Here is a 21992-nt window from a genome sequence, read left to right as displayed (position 1 = left end):
CAGCAACAGTTTGTGCATCAAAGTCATGATGAAAATGCAAAGAAGGAGAGTACAACGTTCCAGTAACCCATCTGCATTTATTTAATCCACCTTGTTGGAACATGATGTACAAAAGAAAGTTCAGGAGCAAAGACAATTTCTCATAAAAAAAAAAAGTTGTAAAAGTGGTCATAAACATCAGCCGGTCCAAACAAACAGTGAACAGGACAAAGTACGTCACCGCTACATGATGAGTGGAACTAATGATTATTGCCTGTGTGGGACAGAAGACCTGAATTCTTAGGCATGAACAGAGGGCAGCAGTGGCTCCTGTGGTCGGACGACAGTGACGGGCCACGGATTGGTCGGTGGGATTTTATTATCTGAGCTCTGCCAGCTTTTCAATGAGCGTGTCAACGTTGGCGCCGGAGAACTCGAAGATCTGAAAGACAACGCAGACACTGAAACGCCTGATTTGGTACAAATGCAACACAAAATGTGAATAAATAGATGATGATGCTGCTGCTGCTCTGTATTGGCCGAGTGTGGTGATGAACTGTATATTTTCGTGCTTACCTTTTCGCAGTTCTTGTAAAATTGGAAAGTCGGCATGCAACTGATCTTGCAATGTTCACTTACGTCCTGAAAAGAGTAAAAAATAAATAAATAAATACAGTAAGATGGATGGTTGACGGACTCAAAAACACCGGTACTCCCCGACTGGGATGAGACCACAACATGAACCGTAAAGCATCAAATAGGAACTAAAAAAGGTCAATCAGACTGTCTTCTTTAAGTATTAATATGTTGTGAAACCAAAAATGTAAGATATTTTAAGAAGTTACATTTTTTGTGATAATTTGAATACTGTAACATTAAGCAAGCAAATCTTGTTTTCCGTTAATTACATTTCAGCAGAAACAGAAAAAAAAAAAAACTTGCACTTGGGTCACATGAGCCGGCTGCGGATTTCATGAATAGTCCGCATTGCTTTAAGAATGAATGAATGACGTTATAACCTCCTACTCCACCAGACAAAGGGACAATTACTTTAAGCCTTTGGTCACACGCCAGACATTCCTTTACAATTTCCAGAAGATGAATTGTTGATATTTTGGACTTTTAAAAATAATGTACAACCCAGGGACCGTAGCTTATCCTGTTGATGCCATGTGAAGAAGTCACTGCACATGTGCTGTTGAGGATCTTTGTACTTATGGCAGTTGTACTAAACCAGCTGCTGCTTCAAAGACGACACAACAACAGAAACACTTACAGCAGCGTCATCCACGTCCACCTTCAGGAAAACCACGTTTTTGTTTTCAGCAGTCGTCGACTGTTCCTGAAAGAGTCAATCGAGAAAGAGCACATTGATGCATTTTGTGCTTCTTAAAATCTTGGTCCTTTTATTAATCATATATCTGTACAGAAAAACAACAACTAATAACCCGCCCCCCCTTCTTTCAAATTAATCAACTATGGGTTTAGAAATACATGAATGTCCAAATTGTACACTTACCACAAATTTTGGCCCAATCATTTTGCAGGGGCCACACCATGTGGCTGTGAAGTCCACCACAACCAGCTTGTCTCCAGCTTCCTTCAGCATCTGATTGAACTCAGACTAGAGAACACAAATAAACCAGATGATAGTGTTTTAAACTTGCCTGGATCAAACTGTGATGTAATAACTAACCTGAACTCGCATATTACTAGCTTATGTATTTAGAAAGTGAAGAAAACATTTTTTAATATGCAATTTGTTGAACTTTCTTGCTGGTTGTTACTTTCATGCTTCACTGCAGTTATCCATAGATTTTAATAGAGGTAGAATTGTGATTATGTGTTGTTAAAAATAAGACTTTATCAGGGTACTAGACTCGCTGGCAATCCGCCACATTTAAAAACAATACACACCAGAGAGTGCTCACAACATGTACCTGAAAACAAAACTACTCTTTTCTTTGTAATAAAAAAAAAAGGCCACGTTTACGCTCAACAGATAATTATACGCGTATGTAAACTACGTAAGTATAGTGTTAGAATGCGTTGTGAAGTACGTAAACTGACGTATTTCTCAACGATAACCCCTTTGACGTGTCCTCGGGTATCACAACATGCTCTCAACCGCGAAGTGGAAGCGACACAACCGTATTCACTTGGAGCCGCCCGGAAGTGGACTGAGCGGGGTGGTTAACCGTGGTATGTGGTTCCACGAGCGTTTCTAGAGCAACCTCCCGCTGTTGGATTGTGGGTAAAGTCCATTTCATGCTGAATCACTCTGTCGGTCGCGCGCCATTCAGGGGAAAATCAAAGCCTATAGCTTTACTTCATATTAAGTCCTATTTATCCAACTTGCCGCAATCTGCACGTGTATTAAAACATATAGTATAAACACCTCTAATGTGGAGAACGTGTCAAGGGAGGGGGCACGCGGCCACACCATTACCGTTAGTAGAAACGTCATTCATTCTTCACAATGGCGGCATTCAACAAACGGTGCGCGACGAAATGAACGAAACACAACTTACCAGATTGCCGGGCTCTTTTACAGGACTCATCTTGAGAGCGGAATGGTCGGCAACTAAGCGTGTGACTCACTTACGGAGGGAGACACGCCGCGTTTTATATGGCAGCTGCAGCAAAGTACTCCACTTCAGTCCGATCCGTGGCGGAAGTCAGTGCGCTTTCAAAATAAAGATTGTAATTCTCACGCCGGGCAACGCCAATGGGTGTAACGCTATATTCTGGCGCTGTGAAATAATTGTATTATTATTATTATTATTATTATTAATTGTATTTTTTTTATTTCGTATACATTTTACAATAAATATACTTTTTTCTGTATTATGCATCGCAAAGCCGTTTTCTATTAAATACTTTTATTCTGAAGGTGGTCGGTAACGGAGTAACATCCCGTTATGACGATTTTTGGTTCCTGTCCGTCTAGCAACCAAGCTAGATGGTGCGTTAATTTGCTCATATAAAAATTGTGTCTCTTTTTTTTATTAGGTACTTCTACGTGTTTTGTAGTCGTTTTATGAACAGCAGATTGAGAAAAACATATTAATACAAATATAAATGTATTAAAATAAATATAAATATACTAATTCAAGTCACAATGACTTGACAAATTATTGCTTTACCGTAAACGACAGTTAGCGCCGGTCAATCTCAACCATGACGTCATCGCTATGGATTTGTTTCGCTGCCATTCAACCTTCCCATTTAGGTTCATAACTATTTCCAAGCCTCATGTCGTCTACACTATTGCCGACTAAATGTCTATAATCGTGCGCAGTAAAATAAATGTGTTTTTTTCCCAATTCTTTATAAATTAAATAAAAACTGAATATTTTGATACTTTTCGATGTACGGAAACAAAAATCAGAGCATTATTTCTGGGAAGTGTAATTTTTGATTCGTCTATCTATCCAACGGACACATGACTCTTTAATATTGTGTCAATAAAAAAACATACACACCCTTGTAGGTATTCCCTTGCTATTCTACTGGACAAGCAGCATCAGATGTAACCATGGAGCCGAGACACTCATCACCATCAGAGGCTTACGAAAGTCAAATTAGTGTCTAAAAATAGTCTCTTTTGTGATCAAACAAAAAGCTGCACTTGGAAGCAGGGGGTGAACAGGCCTGCTGTATTATCTAGACTCCCCTCATTTTAGGTTTGAAAGGAGCGCACATCTTCAGTCGCTTTTTTTCCCCTCAGAACGTGCATGAATAAATACCAGATTCAAATGGTGAAAATATGAAGTCAACAGAACATTTTATTACTTATACAATCGCAGTCCCTAAATAAAGAGCAAATGTTTTATTTGGTTACAATGAATATTGTACAACTGTCTCAGCAGCAGATCCACACATCGCGTCCAAGTACTTGGTGGCACAGAAGACAGACAATCTTTTGTTGTTCTCGGGTAACACAACCTTCTTGTGCCGATCGCACACAGCGCTCTGATCTCTACCGGACGATGTGCTGCACAATTGTTTGGAGGGTGGTAAAAATGTTAAAAACGTGTCAAAGATTGTCGGTAAGGTTACTGGTTTGTAACTCTAAAAAAAGGTACTTGTTCATTTGTTTTATTGCTGTATTTATTCTTTAAATACATACAAAAAAATGTTTTTCCTTACCATGAATGAAAATCCAAACCTAGCAGAAGGGTCCATAAAACCATCTGCAACTGTCGGACTAATGCTAAACATTTTAAATCATGTGTTTACATGGACTTCATGTTCATTTGAATACAACTGGCTAGTTATTAGTGTATATAGCTAAGTCATTCATGTATGATTTCTGTCATGTGTAGATTAATGATTATAGTGATTCTTTTCCACTGATCCACATCAGACAGCAACAACGGCCTTGCCGACGTTTTCTCCCTGCAGTAGCCCCATAAAAGCAGCTGGCATCTTTTCAAAGCCTCTTGTGATGTGCTCCCGACACTGCAGTTTGCCCTGCAGATGCAGAATGATTGAAGCACTGAAATCAAGCTGAACCAGGACCGTTGGCAACCCTACCAATTGAGGTTAAATATTGAAACACACAACAATTCCTAATTAGATCCATCCGAATAACAGGTTTTCAGTTACTGACCTCTTTCAACCATCCCATCAGCCTCTTGAGGGACTCAGGGTGCTTATCCCCCCACCTGGACTGCAGGAAGCCCTCCATCTTAAGCTGCTTGAAGATCATGGTTAGGTGGGGGTATGGGCCTGAGAGAGAGAGAGAGAGAGAGAGAGAGAGAGAGAGAGAGAGAGAGAGAGAGAGAGAGAGAGAGAGAGGTAGGAGTAGTATTAGTATTAATAGTATTATTATAATGCTTTGGCAATATTGTCTTTTATAAACATTCATGCTAATAAAGCATTTTGAATTGAATTGAGAGAGAAAAAATGGCAGTCGAAGGAAACATTTATATCTACTTCTCCGCCAACATTTTAGTAACACAACGTCGCCCCCTAGTGGAGAAATACATTAAAATCATCTGAACGTGTGGAGTTCTAAAAGAGTGAACGACTGCATGCAGTTATAACAAGCATCAATCAATTGACGCAGACAAATATGCAGGACTGTCGACATTAGGAAGATTACGCTGGGATGTACACACCTGTTTGGGGCGTGGTGTCATTGTATGTGGAAATAGCTCCACACACGGCTATTCTTCCAAAGTTCTTCATCTGTTGTATGGCAACACTTGAAAAAGGGCCTCCCACCTGAAAGGAAAAAAAAAAGTTACTTAAAATAATAGCAAGAATCAAGCGCACAAGCGGCTGAGGAGCATAAATGGAGAGTGCTCGAGCACACTTTACGGTCTTGGAGCGAAACCACATTTGCTTACATTTTCAAAGAAGCAGTCATATCCGTCTGGCGACGCCTTCATCAGCGCCTCCTCCAGGGACCCAACGGTCTTGTAGTTGAAGGCCTCGTCGAAGCCCAGTTCTTTGAGGAAAGCCACTTTGGCGTCAGAGCCTGCTGAACCCACCACCTTGCAGCCCTTGATCTTGGCGATCTGGCCCACCACGGTGCCCACCGCCCCCGCGGCGGCATTCACCAGCAGGGTCTCCCCCTGCTGGAGCCCCAGGACCTCTTCTATCCCGTACAGGGCCGTCAGCCTGGAGAGGAAAACCCCAACGACCAAAATCTGAAAAAGCACGACTGTGTGTTCTTTGCCACTTCTTGGTCCTTCGTGACGTTAACTCTTTACAACGGCTAGCCATGGTTCGAAGTGTTTATATGAGGGCTTCAGCTCACCAGCAGGACACATCATTTGGAGCCTTGCTTGTTTATTTGCTCAAAGAAAGACAGAACTCAGCTGTTCTGCTCTACTGAGAGAGAAACAACTCGGTCCCTTTAACCTAAGCAGGGGTATGGAACTAGTTTTTTAAAATCGATGAACCTTCTTATCTAACATTTACTCAGGAAAGGTTCTGTATTCCCTCTCTTCACAGTAGGTTTAACACGGGCGTAGCCCAAGTCGACCATCTACCTTCAGATATCAAGCAGCGTTTGCTAATTACACTCAAAGCTGACTTCCCGCGTCTCTTAAAAGCTTCATGTTCGTTGTTGTTGTTAAAGCTGGAGAAACAAGACACAGCAAATTGTCTTTGAGGTAATGAATTGCACTTTTACTTCTGGAAGCTTTGATGCCACATCTACCTCCTCTGCACTTCATTTCTACCCATAGAGACCAAGAGCATCCGCCTTACCCCGGCATGCCGATGCCGCCCAGAGCCAGAGACAAGGAGACGTCTTGCGGCCACTCAGGCATGATGGGAATCAGGTCCTTCCCATCACAGACTGTGTGGCTTCTCCAGCCACACCTCCCAACAACATGGCTTCCCACAGGAAATGCTGGATTGTGACTTTGAACCACTCTACAGGACAACACAAGAAACAGAAGAAGAAAAGCAATCCGTCAAATTAAAGTTGCTACTAATGCTGCGATAAAGCCATACAGATGGCAGACACAGAAAAAAACGAGACGAGAAGAAAAAGTTCCTTTACGTGACGTCATTCCATGTGGCAGATGTGTATTCCTCACAAAACACGTGCGTTTCAAACAGATCACTTTGAGGTTTGTTTGGTCACGGCGTAATTTATTCTGCATGTTTATCATCAAAAATGTTCCTTCTGAGACAAATGGAGCGTCTGAACACTCAGCCAAGAACATTTCACGTTTGCTTTTGCTTTTCAGTCCCTGTGATTCAAAGGCTTTAGTAATGAATAGCAGATGCAGGTCAGGTTCTGTTTAAACATCAGTGCAGACATTCCTTTGTGTGTGTGTTCTTTACTTGGCCACTTGAGTTCCGATCATCACATCGCCTTCCTTCATGCGAACCCTACTAAACGGCCTGTAAGAGAAACGGTACATTACAGACGATACATTTTTGAACGAATTTGTTAAAGAGGGCGTTCACAATAATAATTCTTGCTCTTCACTCACCTCATGTACGGGTCGACACTGAGAAACACAGCTTCCAAAAGCACCTCTGAAACAAAAAGAGTGCCAAACAAGTGCACTCAACACCTGAACAGACTTTTCATCTTCTGCAGATGACTCAAGCACATAATTACTGCCTTGTTTAAAGTAATTGGTGTTTAATGTTTGAGACAAAATACACTCTTTAAGCTCTGCAAGCTTAAAGAGTGTATTTTGTCAGTACACAGGACAGAGACACACACACACAAAAGATCTTACCCCCATCTTTGGGTGCAGAGAGCTCCTCCGTCCTAAGCTGAAAGTCGCTGTCCTTCGGGAAGCCGTCAAAGTGCTTGGTCAGGATCCACGTCTTAGCTTGGACCATGATTGTTTGTTCGGGGGCAGCTGTGGGAGACGGAGCAGTTGTTAGAAATAAAACTGACAGCGACATTAGTTGCAGGGATGTTGTTCCCAGTGCTGCACGCCACGAGATGTTTAGATTGACCAACTAGTTACTAATAGTGAACTATAATCACTTATTCATCAAGAAGAATCATAAAAGGTGGTACATTTAAAGAAACAAAACTCTATCAATGCTGATTAAAGCAGCACAAAGTGAAGTTTGCTGTACATTACATTGTCAGGTCCTACATTGAAAGGCTCTCCATACATTGCAGTATCCTGACTGTGTACTATTTCTAACAATCATAAGCGCATTGATAAGGTATCCCACATCTGCAATGCAAAACTCCAATTAAAGAGGAATGTAGATATTCAGCTTGCTTACGCACACACACGCACGCAAGCACAAACACACGCACACACTTAAAGACAGGACAAAGCAAGTCGAAACATTTTCGGATGATACAACTCAACCACACGAATGATTAGACATAATTTGGTTCTTTCTGGAAAACAATGATTCAATACAACCTGAAGTAAGACAGCACGAGTTTATAGTTTTAAACAGCAGAGAGCTGTTGACTACCAGTTTCCCTTTTGTTGACTGATGACATCTGTACTACATAGAAGCACGCAATCATGTTTGTTTGAGCATATTATTGTACATACAGACATTAAGGGTATTCTTCAGACTTACCAGTTATTGTTTTCCACAAAGTAATGGCAGAAGTCGTGAACTCACTGAGCACAGGGTAGTACAAGGATGGACGCAAGTAGCGGTGGGTTGTATTAAAAAGTGCCGAGGCAAAGAAGGCGGGAACCACCCTTCAGTCCACAAACCTGATTGGTCGGAAGGTTCACGCAGCTTCCCGCGTATGACGGAGGACGTTACGTCGTCACGTCGTCTCTGCGTGCCGTCAGTTTGGTTGTTTGGCGCGAGCAGACGACGGCGGCCTCTGACGGGGATGCTAACAAAACGGGGTGTTTGAGTAAGCTGTTAAGTATGTCATAGCTAAAGCTTTTCGTTTCACGAATTTCACTTGTATTGCTGAAATAATATACGAATATATGCTTTAGACATGAGGCATGACAGTTAACAGGCTAACTGTCTTCTTTAACTACAGCGAGCTCGTGCACCACAACTGTTTAGCTAGCGAACTAAACCCAAAACAGTTTAGCGAGCTTACTTAAAATGTCGAATTTAAGTAAAGTCAGTCGTTGTGACAGGTTACCAATATACTTAACGTTAACTGGTTATTCTATGTGTTAACAATAGAGGGCTATCAATACACTTTCAATTTTTCCAAAAGTTGGGTGAGTCTCTTCGTTTGTTTTTATCATAACTGTCCTGCTCTGTTTTTTTCTTACATTATGCACTTCATACTTTTGGCAAAAGTCCGATAGTTCTGCATTAAAAAAGTACGAAGTAACTGTTTTGTTTACTTCCAGTAGTGTTGACATAATCTATGGAGAAATACAAAATCGCTGTTGTGATGGAACATTTTGGTCTAAAACCTAATAGTTTCTTAATAGTGTAGTGGGCTGTTTATAACACGTGGATTACCCAAAGACAACAAAATAGTAGATGTGGCTGGGCCTTTTGTATCTTAAATCATTGATTTTTGAGTGTCTCGATTATCCCTGATCCAACCACACACTTAGCCTTAAGAGATCACAAATATGTGTATGATGTACTCTCACTCTCTTTGTATTGGTCTTCACCTATTCCTCCACAATCCACATTGTGCTGCTGTGTGACTGAATAGCAAGGGGGCACACAGTGCGGACCGACCATGTTAAACGGTGGCCAGTTTGTGGAGGCCTTGGGCCGTCTAGGTTATCCTGGTGCGTCATCGCTGAAGGCCTCTGACTTTGACTGGCTGTTTGACTGTGCCCCAGAGAACCTTCACTTCTTGCGCTTTGTCTGTCGGACCCTCAACCAAAGCAATGTTCTCACCAAGGAGGAGGCACATGCATTTAAGGAGCTACGAAAGTCCGGCAATCCATGTCTAGATGAAGCAGCCTTGAGCGAGGTCCTTAAAACCATTGGACCGTCGGATGGGAGCAGTGCAAACATCTTGGGGCCCGCTTCTTCATCTTCATCCTCCGTGTTTGCAGCGGAGGGGGATGTAGCCATAGAGGACTTGGAGGCCGAGCTTCAGGCACTCCGGAAAGAAAAAGACCTGAAGCAACGACGGTATAACAGGTTACAGATTGTGGCCACCTCCCGTGCAGATGTTGACCTACGACTTACTGCAGAGCTGGAGAGCGCTGCATGTAAGCTAAAGGAGGCCGGTGCTTCCATTGGAGCTGAGAATGCTGACACCAATGCTCTGTTACAAAACCTAACAGATGAGGTGAGAAAGCTTGCTTCATATCTCCCAGTTCAGCCAGAGACTACGCAAAATGGAAAAGGAGACTCTGCGACCTCATTAAACCCTTCTATCTCCAAAAGCCCAGTTGTCCTCCCCTCTCAGCTGCCCTTAGATACCTACCTGCACCAGGAGGAGCTCAGCACTAAAACACTAGCTGTCTTCACCCAGAAGCATTTCTTCCAGGGCATCTCTGACATTGTTGAGACTTCTTACTCTGAGCGCCTTCAGCTCCTTGACCTCAGTTCTTGTGAAGATGGAGAGAAGGAAGAGAATGAGCATGGGGGTAGAAGTAGGGAGGAGCAAATGGTGGATGGCAGGAGAACAGAGATGGCCAGACTTCAGTGGTCCCATATTGTGGCCCAGCATCAACTGATGCAGGCAATGGCGGAGGAGAAGAGTGTCAAGGCTGGACTGGATTGGCTCTCTGAGAAGTCCTCTCATACCAAGGTAAAGCAAAACATAAATTGAGTTGTATTATCTCCTGCAAACAGCATCACAGCTCTCATATAGTGTGTTCAGTTATTGCTATTCAGTTCCAGTCTCAAGCTCTCCTTCCTAACTACCTTTAAATCTACCAGAGCATCTCCATGTCCTCCTCGCTGCATGTCCGTGAGGTTGTGTCCAAGAAGGAGCTGCAGGCGGTGGAGGCTGAGCTGGAGGCTCTGCTCCATGGACCTGTACCTGCTACCCTTAGAGAGTCAGCCAGGTTGCTTAATGTGCCAGTAGTGAGGGGAGACCTGGATCTGCAACTAGCCAGGCAGGACTACTACACCTCCAGACAGGATCAGGTTAGTTGGTGATGTCATTCGTTTCGTAATTTCTGTAAAAGAATAAAAGGATTTCGAATGGGTCAGGGTAAGCTATCAATCATCTCTGAGTAATCTATTGAGAATTAAAATTTCTTGTTCTAGAACATTTTAGAAAAATACAATGTGCTTTCAAACATAATAATCTTGCCCTGGTCCTCTTGTTAAAAAGTGACCTTTTTACTGAATAGATAAAATGATCACAAATATAAGTCATTGTATGATGTAGAAATATTAATCAGCAGGCATATGAAAACAAAATGTGCTTTTGTCATCTTAGGTTCGAGACTACCTACTCCGCCAAAAGGCCTCCTTTGAACTGGTACTCCTGGGTCACGAGATGGAGTTGAGCAGGTGGAGGACGTGTCTTAAGCAGTTGGGAGAAGTAAAAAGCAGACTTGTAAAGGAAGGTGAAGCAACAACCCTCAGAATCGAGTCCCTGGCACACCCTGACATGGCGATCAACCCCAGACCGAACCCTATTATCACCTGCAAGGATGCAGCCTTCAGCAGGTAAGAATGTGAATATTTTGAAGACCTAAAAAAAAGGATTATTCACGCCACTTGTCTGCGATACTGTGGTGCTGTGTTGATTGCTTTGTGCCCATGGCAATCTTTGTCCTTATTTAAAAGCAGGCTATCTCACTTTGTAATGTAATTTAGTATGCAACTCTTTGCTCAGGCTGCTCCAGATCCTTGACCATGATTCAGACCATGGTCGATCAGAGCCTTTTCGGACGTATGAAGCGCTGGACCACGCTGCCCATGACCTCGCAGGCAACCTCCAGGTGACCCGAGATGCTGTGGCTGGTGCTGGCCGTCAGCAGGACTACACAGCTGCTCGTCTTCAAGGCGACTGTGAAGCGATCCATAGGGCAATGTACACAGAGCTCCAGCAGCTGATCTTAGGGCCGCAGGTACGTCCAACGGCCATCACTGACCAGGAGCTGCTTTGCCCCAATGCACAGGTGGGTGTGTTTCCTTTCATTTTATGCACAGTCATCTTGCTCAACCACACAGAGTGCCTTTCAGAAGCAATCTTTAATGTAAGTCGATTTGAATTTTAAATGACTTGTCCATATTGGTGAGGGAAGCTGGTAGCACGCTCTGTTTTTTTTCTTCTTTTGCACATTGTTTCAAATTTCACAATGTCTTGACAAATGTTGGGTATAAAAGCACTGTGTGATTAATGGTCTCTCTGGAGTAACTGCTTTTTTGCACAAAACAAATTAAAGTATCAGGAAAAGTTGTTTGTTGTACTTGTATTTTGATATGTTAACAGAAATATTTGGTAGTAAGTTCATTATTATCTTGATAAATTACCTTATTTGCACAACTGGTAAGTTATGTTTGATTCACATGTGGGCTCATTTAGCCCTCTGGTTGTTTCGTTGTTCATTTCTCATCCTTCTTCCTGCGACTCAACAGGAGCTGACGGTGAAGCTTGTGGAGGCAGAGTCCCAGCTGCAGAGTTTGCAGCATTTAATGCAAGAAATCATGGGGGAGGTCAAAGCTAAGCGTTCTCAGCTGGAGCGCAATGCCCCCCTCAGGCGGGAGAGGGAATTGTACATCTACTTCCACTTGGATGCCCGGCTGCTGAAGAAAGTAGTGGAAGATCTGGAGAACAAAATGGCTTTGAAGAGAGGGCAACAGTAAAGGCTGCCAGAAGGAATGAGTGGCAGTTGTAGCAAGCTCAACTTCAACATACTTTTTCTGTGCTAAGGGAGTCAACCTGTGTTATTAAGCTTCATGATATTGGAGAAGTACACTGTGCTTTCAGTAGAGAAGATTTACAAAGTAAGCCTTGCCCCAGTACAGTTTGTACAAGTGTGAAATTACTGCACCGTCACTTGGTTTGTGTAGAAGACGGAGATCAAAAGATTTGTTGTATATGAGAAATGTTGCAAATGATATTTGGGATGAAATTAATATGTTTATTCAAAACTGTTTTACATAAACTAACCAGATAATGTAGTGTCTTGTTTTGTGTCCAGCAATGTTCCAAAATACATGTCCTTGTTTTATTTTTGTCAACAGATAAATAAAGTACAATGTTATCTTTATGGAGGTTTAATTGTGAAAGTTTTGTTTTATTTGAGATGATTTAAGTCTATTTCTGTTGGGTTCTATATGTTTTTGAGATGCCACTCTAAACCAGGTGTGATTGTAACTGACCCAACTCTCCCCTTTGTTCTGTTTATGCCATTGACCGTCAGATATCCTCAGCTAGAGAGAGAGAGAGAGTAGTAGGCATTCTGACAGGGAGCGATGAAGCAGTCTAGCAGGAGGTTGTACTCGGGACCTTTGTCCCAAGACGCACAGAAGATCCTGGCTGTTCTGCGGGCCCAGAGTCTACCTGCAGCCAGCCGCAACCACAACTACTCCTACGATCACAGGCAAAGTCAGTCAGGAGTCAAGCAGAAAGTGTCTTACTTCAGTTTATTGCAGTATATTGTGACCAAGAACCAGACTTTATTCAAAGCTACTAGTGAACTGGGGTTTAGCCTCTTTGTAATCGCTATTTTCAACTTAAGTTTGACAATATTGCTTGACGGAACGCCTTGGCTTTTAATTATCAAGCCTTCTTTCCACAGCATTGAATCCGAGAATGTGCCACAACACTTTGTTGGCTCGTACTGTATGTATCGTGTTAAATAAGGCGAAGTTATGTAGAAGTTAGAAGTCAGACACATATTTTGATACATATATTTGCTGCTCAATGAGGCATTGTATAAAGTTGATTTCATACTAAATGTATTTAGTTACCAGAGAGTTTATCGCTATCTCTTTTGTTTCGTATGTAGAGAGGAATAATGGCAGCCAGAGGGAGCCCTGGACACAGAGCAGCTGGAGCATGAGTCAGGAGGAGAGCGAAGAGAGAGATACAGACCGGTATGTCGGATGACGTAAAAGCTACACATCGATATAAAACATGGACTTGTATTAAGTTAGAGTATCCATTTTATTAAACCATTGACACTATCTACTGTAGTCATTAAAATGAGCAGATTGGTGCAGAAGCATCTTGTTCTGGGGTGTAATCTGCAGCAGTTTAATAACGTATATTGGTACTAACATGACATAAGGCCCTTATACTAATTGTATGGTTTGATTGTTGTTTAATAGGCATTACTTAATGTTAATAAAACATGATTTTTATACTGATGCCTCAATATAATCCTTAATGCTCGTGTAAAACAGAAAAAAGTAAACAAAATCCCTCTTATTGCTCAGACCTTATTCCAGTCTCCAGATGTCCTCCGTTTCCACTCCTTACCATGACGCCTCCAACCAGTGGCAGAGCTCTCAGACCTCAGCCTGCTATCGGTATTCGCAGACCCCCGACTGCTCAGCGCCATCCCAAGCCGCCCCCCGTTGCGATTCCTCACGCCAAAGGCAAACGTCTCATTATCGGGGCGCACTGATTGATTCCCACAGAGAGTACTACGAACCCCCTGCTTGCCAGTCCAGCCGTGCTCTGTCATTCACTCAGCATGAGGCGATGGCGGCATCTTTCACCCATAGAAACCGATGCACCTCCCTGTCCCTCCAAATACCAGAGAGAATTTGTGAACGTCAAGCTACACCACAGAGAAAGTAAGTAGCGAAGAAAATTATTGGTTATGGTTGCTAAGTGTGTTCATTTGTGTATGCAGAACATGCTTAAGAATGTCTCATATATTCAGAAATATATTCAGAGAACCTTCTGTCACAACCTCCTCTTAAGGTTCTTTTATAACTTTGGGTAACAGAAAGAAAAGCAGTCAGAAGTTTAGCATGCATTAATGATCTTTTGTTGCTGGTTTTGTGAGTGAAAAGCATGTTTTATACATTCGGCACACTGTCTTTTTCTTTCATAGCTCAACTGAAGAAATCAAGACGTCTTTCATTCACAATCTTTCTCCAGACAAGGTGGATCCTGATGAGGTTTTGTTCCCTACAGACGTGCAACATAATGACCATGAAGAGGGCCATGCCCTGGCTTGTTACACAGCATCTTCTTGCCTTAAAACAGGTGAAGAGATAGATAATTACAGGGCAGGTGCACAGAAAGAAAACAGATATTCAGATCGCTGGAGTATCTCCAGAAAGAAGCTAGACACCACTGTAGCTTTAGACAGCCAAGCAAAGTGGAAGCTTCCTCTATTTAACCCTACTGAAGAGGTCACTAGTGGAGGAGACGGTGGAGGCCTACTGTCTCAACCGTCGGTGGAAGAGGGACAGCAGATGGAGGATTCAGAAAATGTGATGCAGGCAGGTACAGCACAAATGTCAGGCAGAGACCATGAAATGCAGGATGGAGTAACTTGTGAAGAGACAAGACGTCGGGATGCACACATGCGAAATGAGAAAGGAACAGCCTTTGAAATAGAGGATCCTCTACTTTTGGAAACCAACGATAACATCTGTTTAGATATAAATATGGACAAAAGCTTCTATTGTAATTCTGAGGTTGCAAAGTCTGGGCAGAAGGAAGATAATGTCTTTGAGTACAGACTTGATGCACCTGAACAACCTCCTAGCATTGAGGAAAAAGAGATATTTCATACAGGCCGTCCCAAAAATGCAATCTCACTATCTATAGAAAGGGGACAACACAAGGTGAGCCACTACCAAGCTGATACCCTTCAGGCTATGAGTCGGACTGTGACTGAAACAGCAGAGGAACTCCCCACAGAAAATCCACTGAAGCAGTGCGAGCCCAACAAATTAGTCCTGGGCGACACCGCTGCTGATAACATGGAGAGAAGCACAGAGGAAAGAATAGATGTGAGGGAGGTCGATTTGGAAGTGCAGAAGGGGAGCAGTGCGGGCATTGATAGCACCGAAGATAAGATGGAGACAGAGCAGCACCATTGTTCTGATGTCCAAATAAAAGAAAGCCAGTGTCTAACAGATTATAGAGAGGTCACTGAGCCAGAAGAGAGGGGGGCCGACCGAAATGAGTCTGGGATGTCACCTGTGGTCTACGAAAATAGGAGTACAGGTAAGGGCATGATTATTGATGCTGTTTAACAGAATCTTGGTTTCTGTAAGGTGATCGTCTTTAAATCGTATTCGTAGTATCTATATTCCATTTGCCCTCTTCCAAAGGGTTATTATATAATACTATGCTAGAGAGTATTTGAGATGGCTGAGATGATAGAAGTTAGATTTAGCTTTTAGAATATTTCTGAAAATAGTAGCAAAAAACTGCAATATTGCAAGTTTATAATCAATCTCACCTTTTTACCACTGTGATGAATTTGTGACCATGTATAGTTCTATTAATCACCACTAGATGGTGGTATACAACAATAATTTTCTGTCAGTATGGCATCAACGGGCGCCAATAAAAACAGTATGTTGTTTTTTTGTTGTCAACTTGTCACACTAAGAATTCCCTAAGCTGCTGGATCTCTTTAAGCAACTCAAGGATTGTTAATGCTACCCATTTAAAGGGGAGGGAAAATCAAATCATAATTAGAATGCTACTCAACAGAGTATTAGGGATGTATTATATTAATGAGGACCAGATTAATTCATGTTACTAGAAAACGAACTGCAACAGCATTAGAGTCAGTTCAGTTCTCTGACTCCAGAGACATTTTTTGATGACCGTTGCTCACCGAAACAAAACAGCGCTCGAGGTGCAAAAGCATTTGAAGTTGTGTCAAACAAATGCTGGTGGCTGTCAGCCATCTTTCATCGGAGTGGCGATGACAGAGTCTCAGTACTGACGGGGGATGTTGTGTGCTGGCTCACGTTACAGCTGCAGGAAGGAAGCTTGAGTCTCAGCTGCTGAGACAACGCTGAGTCAACTCAGACGCATACACATCTACAAACACACACACAAACAGGTTGCAAGTTGTCTCGTGTAACAAAATGTCCTTGTCCTGTCGCACGCTGCTGAGGTCTCACGCATGCACCGCGTAAGCGCCCATACATGCATCGTCAAACGTGGGGTCATTGATGGAGGACGTGTCGGAAAAGTGATGATCTGATAGAAATGCTCTGATCTCTCGCCCCCCTCCCCTCCCCAGTGGACTCAGGTAGAGGAAGCTGTTCCAGGCCTACGTTGTCCCAGGAGTGCGGGCCAAAAAGGTCAGGGTTCAGAGCTCCCTGTCCCACTGGGAACCACCAGCACCATGACAGCAAACAAGTGAGTCTCTAAGTGTGGAATAATACCAATACAGCATTGCATGCTATACTAGCTGTGATGCCACCGATATATAAAGGCAGCAATATTAGCCACTTTATTGGAAATGTTTACTTCACGTGCTAAGATTTGTATGTACTTGTCTTTCAATTTAGAAATCCTGATTTATTTTATCTGTCTCCCACTCTAATGCCTGTATGCAGAGGCAACAGTGTGTACACAGCAGCAGCACACAAAAAAGTCCTGAAATTTAAATAGCTGCTTTTCAAGAGATTAGGCTTTTATTTCCCCGATGCACATAGAAATCTATCCGGCTTGTGTGGAAGTGGGTGCCGTCGGCAGTATTGCAGCACGCTGACAAATGATAGCTCCCCAATGAGTTTTAAAGTAAAAAAGAAAAGTCATGAAAAAGTAGCACACGATACATATTGGCAGAAAAGAAGAAAGCGCAGCAAAGACAAAGGACTATAAAGGGATGTGGAGAGAAGGACGGTGTGAGAGAGTGATGGACAAAGGATGCAGTGAGAAAAGTAAGGGGTAGGCAAGTGGGAGAGGCTGAAAGATGGAGAAGAGGGAGAGAAAGAGGGCTTCACTTTATTGCTACAATCAGCAGCAAACACCAATCTATTCTCTTCCTCTCTTCCTCCCTCTCTTCCTCTCCTGCATCCAGTACTGGGCTACGGGCCATGGCCGACCTCGGTTTTCTATCTATATCCTGTAGCACAGCACCCTGGGGGGGTTCATGACTTTGTCAGCAGGAAAACGGGTTGTGTTTACATGCAAATGAGGAAGACTCTCCTCAGGGAGCTGAATCACAGGAATTCCTCCATACCGCGGTTCTCTGCTGACATACAGAACTGTGTGCATCCATAGACTCACACATAGTCTGAGAAATCCCTCAGAAAACCCAGCTTCACAACTCTTACCGAGATTTCGAAGAACATAAGTGCTTGTGCACATGCTCAGTGCCTTTGCATAAATAGAGATGGGAGTTACAGGTATGAATAATGGAGATGTTTTTAAGATGCTGGAAAGGTTACAGGGAGAGGAGGGTATGTTTTTGGGAGACAGGATTCCAACTTATCCATCTAGTTTCTTATCCTCCCACTTCTCCATTGGTGTCAATCCGTTACATTTTGGTGATTTGGTCATTTACATACTTTTGTGTCAAACCATATCAATTATTTATTTTAGTCTCACACTGCTCAACATACAGCAAGGGACATATTATTTATTACATTATGTATGTATTCACCATCAAACACTTTCTGTATTTTTAAATACGTCTTACACAAATATTCATCGTCATCGAGCCAAAACAGGCGTTTTTTTCTTCATAAAAAATAGATAAATGTGAACGAGCGTGCATGTCACACTACTTCAGGCCGACTGTCAGACAAACAGTGTCTCGACTGTCTGTGTTTCTGTCTGGAACACGGCGCTGACGGCTGAATGAGAGCAGCGGTCTTCTCAACACGTCCTCCCCTTTTCTTTTCCCTTCTTCCCTCCTGCTTTCTTTGTATTGCTCACCTGTTTACTTTCTCATCTTCCACTCTCTCTCATATCGTGTATCATCTAATGAATGGGGAATAATTTGATTAGACATGCATTCATTTCTGTGTTAATTATGTGCGACCTTATCATTTGACTTACTTGGACTTGAACTGATGTGTTTATTTTCTGTGTAACAAAGACGCAGGCCACTCATGGAAATGTTCGAGGAAGAAGCTTAAGCCTAGCAAGCACATCTGCGGCTGGACAAAACTCCTCAGAACAGGACTTGGCCTCAACTGTCACAAAAGCAAGCAAAAAAATGGGAAACAGCCAGCTATTTACTTCTCAAACTCATTCACGTCATCCTCCCCTGATCCCTTCATTCCCTTTAAAGAGGAAGCATGAAGTACCTCAGCGCCAGTGTGCTGACCCTTCTCCTAAAATCTATCTCACCAAGCGTCGTCCAAAATGGGAAGCACCTCATTCTTCACAAGAAAATGCAAGGGAAGGAGGAGTAGATGAGCTGAAGAGAGCCAGGTCAAAGACTTGTGTCCCTGAACCCCCAGCTGAACCACCAGTGCCACAGACTGAAGTCAGGCCTTCACATAAAACAGGAATAATGTCAGGGATGCATGAAGACTCTTATGCCCCAAAGCAAACTCGTCAAATTCGGAAGAGAAAGGTGGAAGAAAGGTACAGGGAATCAACTAGGAATGCTTCCCAACAAACCCCATCTTCTGTCACTGGCCAACCACTCAAGCACAAGCGTGCCAAATGTGGGCCTGACCAGGAAATAAATGGGCCAAAGATATTTCATGAGGAGGCTGATGCTAATGCGCCCCAGAACTATTCCAAAGCCGGCTGTCTGACTGCGACCCTGGCATCCGACCCCAGAGTGAAGGATTCGTGGAAGATGAACCCAGACGAGAAAATGCAAACGCTTGAGAGGGCGGGGAAGACGGAGGTGCTGGTGCTCACCTTGGTGTACCGAGATGGAACAACTCAGTTAGACCCAGAACAGGTGAGCGAAGTGTTGAGTTTTTATTTGTGGCTGATTGTGATCGGCTAAGTTACATTTTAAATACTCCCTTTCGTTCCCCATCTGTAAAGGAAGTATCAGTAAACTGTATACTCTTGTGCCTCACTGCTTTATTAACTGTTTGCTCATGTTAATGTCCCTCTCTGATCCTTGATAAAGAAGCTCACTCCAGAAGTGTGCGGCCTCCTCGTACTGATGAAGAACAACCTCGACCGCAGCGCACCTGATGACTCGTTGGAGCCAAACGACAGTCTGGTCTACTTGAAACTAGAGCACACACCTGCATGGGCCCAGCAACACACACACCAGAGCCAGGAGCTCTTTACTAGGTTGGTCTGTTTGTATGTGTGTGTGTATTTGAGTGGTAAATCAACTTGAATTATTGTATAGCGTCTTTCCAGTCCTCTGACCACTCAAAGTGCTTTAACACTACATGTAATTTCCTCATCCACACCCATCCATCCACTGATGGCAGTGGATGAAGTGAGTGTACAGTGCGTCCACTTGTGCATTTGCTCCCATGAAAAAAAGGTTTGAGACTGATTTTGTTTAAAAACAGGAGTGCATAAGTGTGTGTGTCGTGTGTTTTGTAGAGATATGCTGCTACAAGTGCTATCAAGATCTCAACTGGTGGTGTGCTACAAAGCCAAGGATTTGCTTTGTACAGCTCTGCAATTTTGCAGACCAGAGCTCAGCTGGAAACAAGGTAGAGCTCCCACATAAATGCACACTTAGAATTGCAGTCTTCCAATAGTTTACTCTGAGTGAAGTCCGGCACTGTATCCTTTGGTGATACTCCACCCAAACTGTATCGTCAAGTATCAAACACTGAGGTTTGGGAGCTGGCTGTTGAAAGTGTGTATTTTCTCTCAGTATTTCTTTATTCCATTGAGCGTTGTCAACAACATCAGCCAAAACATCCAAAGCACAGCAGCAGCAGTGTAAAACGTGAACAGTGTTGATGACAACAGTGATTTCGGTGACATGTTTTCACAGAAGAAAGAAGACATTTGTCAAACATGTCCTGCATCACACAGCGGCATTTCTATGTTTCTACAGATGTGCTCTAATCTCCAAAAAATGTGTTTCCTCAGAAGACAGCATATTGAATACTGCTCAACATAATAACAAGCTTTCCTCTCTCTCCAGTGGCTGGCTGTCACATCCAGGACCCGCAGGTGTCAGGGTGGCTACTGGACCCTGCTAATCCCTCCTCCTGCTACCCCGACCTTCTCAACAAACACAGCAAAAGGCCCCGTCCAACACCTACACTGGGAACCAAGAAGGTTAGTGAAGGAACACACTTCTGGATCCAAGGAGGTCCAGTCGAAAGGGGATGAAGGCGTGGATGAGGCGGGGTGAGGTGGAGTGGCGAAGACAGGCGGTGTTTTTTGTGATGTGATTGACATGGCGTTCAGAGGAGAGGGTTTCATCAAAGATGACACCAAGGTTAAAGATGTGAGGTAACAACCACTATCCACAAAAAACATTCAGACTTCATGTATTCCCTGGTGCCTGGACTGCCTATTCTTCCCTAAGCTCAAGGAATATGTAAATCCATTGCATCATCCTCTCTAAAAAAGCAAGTTGTGTATGTCCCTCTCCCACCTACTCTCTTGGTCTGTCTGTATCTCACTCTCTCAGGTTTCTCAGGTCATCTCAGGTCTCTACTCGCTCTACTGGCTTAACATGGAGCTATGCTTTAAACTCCAAGTAAGTTGTATGTATGTATGCACACCTGTACACATACAGTGTAGCCATGCAACACATTACCTGACTGACTATTTGTGTGCCTAGAGCCAAGGGCTGTGGAAGCTGTACTCAGACATGGAGCTGAACATGATCTCTGTCCTGGCAGGTGGGAACCATCTTTCTTTTTTGTTTTTCTTTCTCCAGTATACACTCATTTTGGGATACTGTGTTACTTTAAAGTTTTTGGTCTTATGCAGTGCCATTTTCAAAATAAACTTGCCGTTGGTTTTCGACTGACTAAGAGACAATATTACATTATTAAAAATATTATCTATGCTCTTAATCAATCCATAGAAACAGTAAATATATGTTGTGGTGTTTCAGCCATGGAGAGCCATCACATCCATGTGGACAAAGAAGCTCTTAAGAGAACGTCAGACCTGCTAGGGGTAAGGAACAACATCAACAATCTTTGTGGTGCATTAAATGTTATGACTACTCTATTTTATCGTTACCCTATACGTGTTATAAATAAATAGAGCAGTTCATTAAAAGAGTTGTTTATTTGGCTGACGGGCAGAGTTGACTTATCTCTCACAGCCAGGAGTTAACGACGTTTGCCTCATGGTGAATTTATATTTCCCAATAGAAAATCTGCTTTGTGTGTTAAAAGATAGACAGGCACATTTGAGGTAATCTCTATCAACAGATTCTGCATTCACATGTAGATTGTCAGCAAAGGGAAAACCTTTTTTTTTTTTTTTTAAATCTGAAGCGTTCTGGTTTCCATTTTTTTGGACAAATCGTATTGACCGATCATGCTTGAGCAGTCTTTAGTTGGATGCAGGTAAACAGTCCGTGTGGAGAGCAAAAGAGGCGAAATGCATTAATCAAAATGTAATTTGTGGACCCGCCGGCTGTCATTTGACAATGAGTTTGTTTTGATTTGTTTAAAAGTAGCTTGTAAACTGTCTTCTTGTGAAACAATCTGTATTTCGTCTCTCAACTTCAACTCCAGTCTTGCATCTGAAGTTACTAATTAGATTGTTAACATCGAGCAGCGCATGGAAAAAGAACTCATGGCCTGGATATCCTTTGGCTACACCGGAACCCAAGAAATAAAATCCC

At 42.9% G+C, this 21992-nt stretch overlaps 3 protein-coding genes across 10 annotated transcripts in view; 1 reads left to right on the top strand and 2 right to left on the bottom strand.

Moving 5' to 3' along the window:
• Nucleotides 1-57: 57 nt before the first annotated feature.
• On the bottom strand, nucleotides 58-2650 carry txnb (thioredoxin b). The gene is made up of 5 exons (XM_068587230.1): nucleotides 2511-2650; nucleotides 1499-1603; nucleotides 1256-1321; nucleotides 556-621; nucleotides 58-421 (listed from the first exon to the last, which is right to left on the bottom strand). Exons 1-5 carry the CDS (start codon nucleotides 2538-2540, stop codon nucleotides 359-361), a joined length of 330 nt encoding a protein of 109 aa, XP_068443331.1. The 5' UTR covers nucleotides 2541-2650; the 3' UTR covers nucleotides 58-358.
• Nucleotides 2651-3741: 1091 nt separating this feature from the next.
• Nucleotides 3742-8091, bottom strand: LOC137792247 (prostaglandin reductase 1-like). Its single transcript, XM_068587824.1, has 9 exons — nucleotides 8017-8091; nucleotides 7197-7322; nucleotides 6942-6987; nucleotides 6790-6849; nucleotides 6205-6372; nucleotides 5337-5610; nucleotides 5106-5211; nucleotides 4595-4713; nucleotides 3742-4455 (listed from the first exon to the last, which is right to left on the bottom strand). Exons 2-9 carry the CDS (start codon nucleotides 7300-7302, stop codon nucleotides 4345-4347), a joined length of 990 nt encoding a protein of 329 aa, XP_068443925.1. The 5' UTR covers nucleotides 7303-7322; nucleotides 8017-8091; the 3' UTR covers nucleotides 3742-4344.
• Nucleotides 8092-8205: 114 nt separating this feature from the next.
• The window catches only part of LOC137792066 (HAUS augmin-like complex subunit 3), a 49840-nt gene continuing 36053 nt past the window's right edge, over nucleotides 8206-21992 (top strand). For 3 of the 8 annotated variants that reach the window (XR_011078073.1, XR_011078074.1, XM_068587498.1), the window contains exons 1-13: nucleotides 8219-8320; nucleotides 12717-12901; nucleotides 13305-13392; nucleotides 13735-14097; nucleotides 14361-15487; nucleotides 16524-16642; nucleotides 18333-19154; nucleotides 19332-19501; nucleotides 19766-19878; nucleotides 20322-20458; nucleotides 20817-20885; nucleotides 20970-21030; nucleotides 21249-21313. Coding sequence is in view for 4 of the 8 variants with exons in the window: in XM_068587498.1 (XP_068443599.1) it covers nucleotides 12769-12901; nucleotides 13305-13392; nucleotides 13735-14097; nucleotides 14361-15487; nucleotides 16524-16642; nucleotides 18333-19154; nucleotides 19332-19501; nucleotides 19766-19878; nucleotides 20322-20458; nucleotides 20817-20885; nucleotides 20970-21030; nucleotides 21249-21313 (3267 nt within the window). In the remaining 4 variants the exon portion in view is untranslated. Of the gene's footprint in view, nucleotides 8321-9085; nucleotides 10142-10272; nucleotides 10483-10780; nucleotides 11014-11182; nucleotides 11469-11928; nucleotides 12697-12716; nucleotides 12902-13304; nucleotides 13393-13734; nucleotides 14098-14360; nucleotides 15488-16523; nucleotides 16643-18332; nucleotides 19155-19331; nucleotides 19502-19765; nucleotides 19879-20321; nucleotides 20459-20816; nucleotides 20886-20969; nucleotides 21031-21248; nucleotides 21314-21992 lie in introns of those variants that run through there. The other 5 variants (XM_068587497.1, XR_011078075.1, XR_011078076.1 and 2 more) reach the window with 5 other exon arrangements.

This window comes from Clinocottus analis, unplaced genomic scaffold, assembly GCF_023055335.1.
Source record: "Clinocottus analis isolate CAN_PGR_092001 unplaced genomic scaffold, fCliAna1.0.p SCAF_21, whole genome shotgun sequence".
Classification (NCBI taxonomy): Eukaryota; Metazoa; Chordata; class Actinopteri; order Perciformes; family Cottidae; genus Clinocottus; species Clinocottus analis.
This window is presented reverse-complemented; position numbering and strand designations above follow the sequence as displayed.

Bases quoted from the DNA above. Each gene is read 5' to 3' on its own strand.
- LOC137792247 (XM_068587824.1), bottom strand. From the start codon at position 7,302: ATGGTCCAAGCTAAGACGTGGATCCTGACCAAGCACTTTGACGGCTTC. The intron at 5,212-5,336 runs GTAAGCAAATGT...TTTTCCTTTCAG, and splicing joins ATGACTGCTTCTTTGAAAAT to GTGGGAGGCCCTTTTTCAAG. The intron at 4,456-4,594 runs GTCAGTAACTGA...CTGCATCTGCAG, and splicing joins TGATGGGATGGTTGAAAGAG to GGCAAACTGCAGTGTCGGGA.
- txnb (XM_068587230.1), bottom strand. From the start codon at position 2,540: ATGAGTCCTGTAAAAGAGCCCGGCAATCTG. The intron at 1,604-2,510 runs GTAAGTTGTGTT...TGTGTTCTCTAG, and splicing joins TAAAAGAGCCCGGCAATCTG to TCTGAGTTCAATCAGATGCT. The intron at 622-1,255 runs GTAAGTGTTTCT...TACTCTTTTCAG, and splicing joins TGGACGTGGATGACGCTGCT to GACGTAAGTGAACATTGCAA.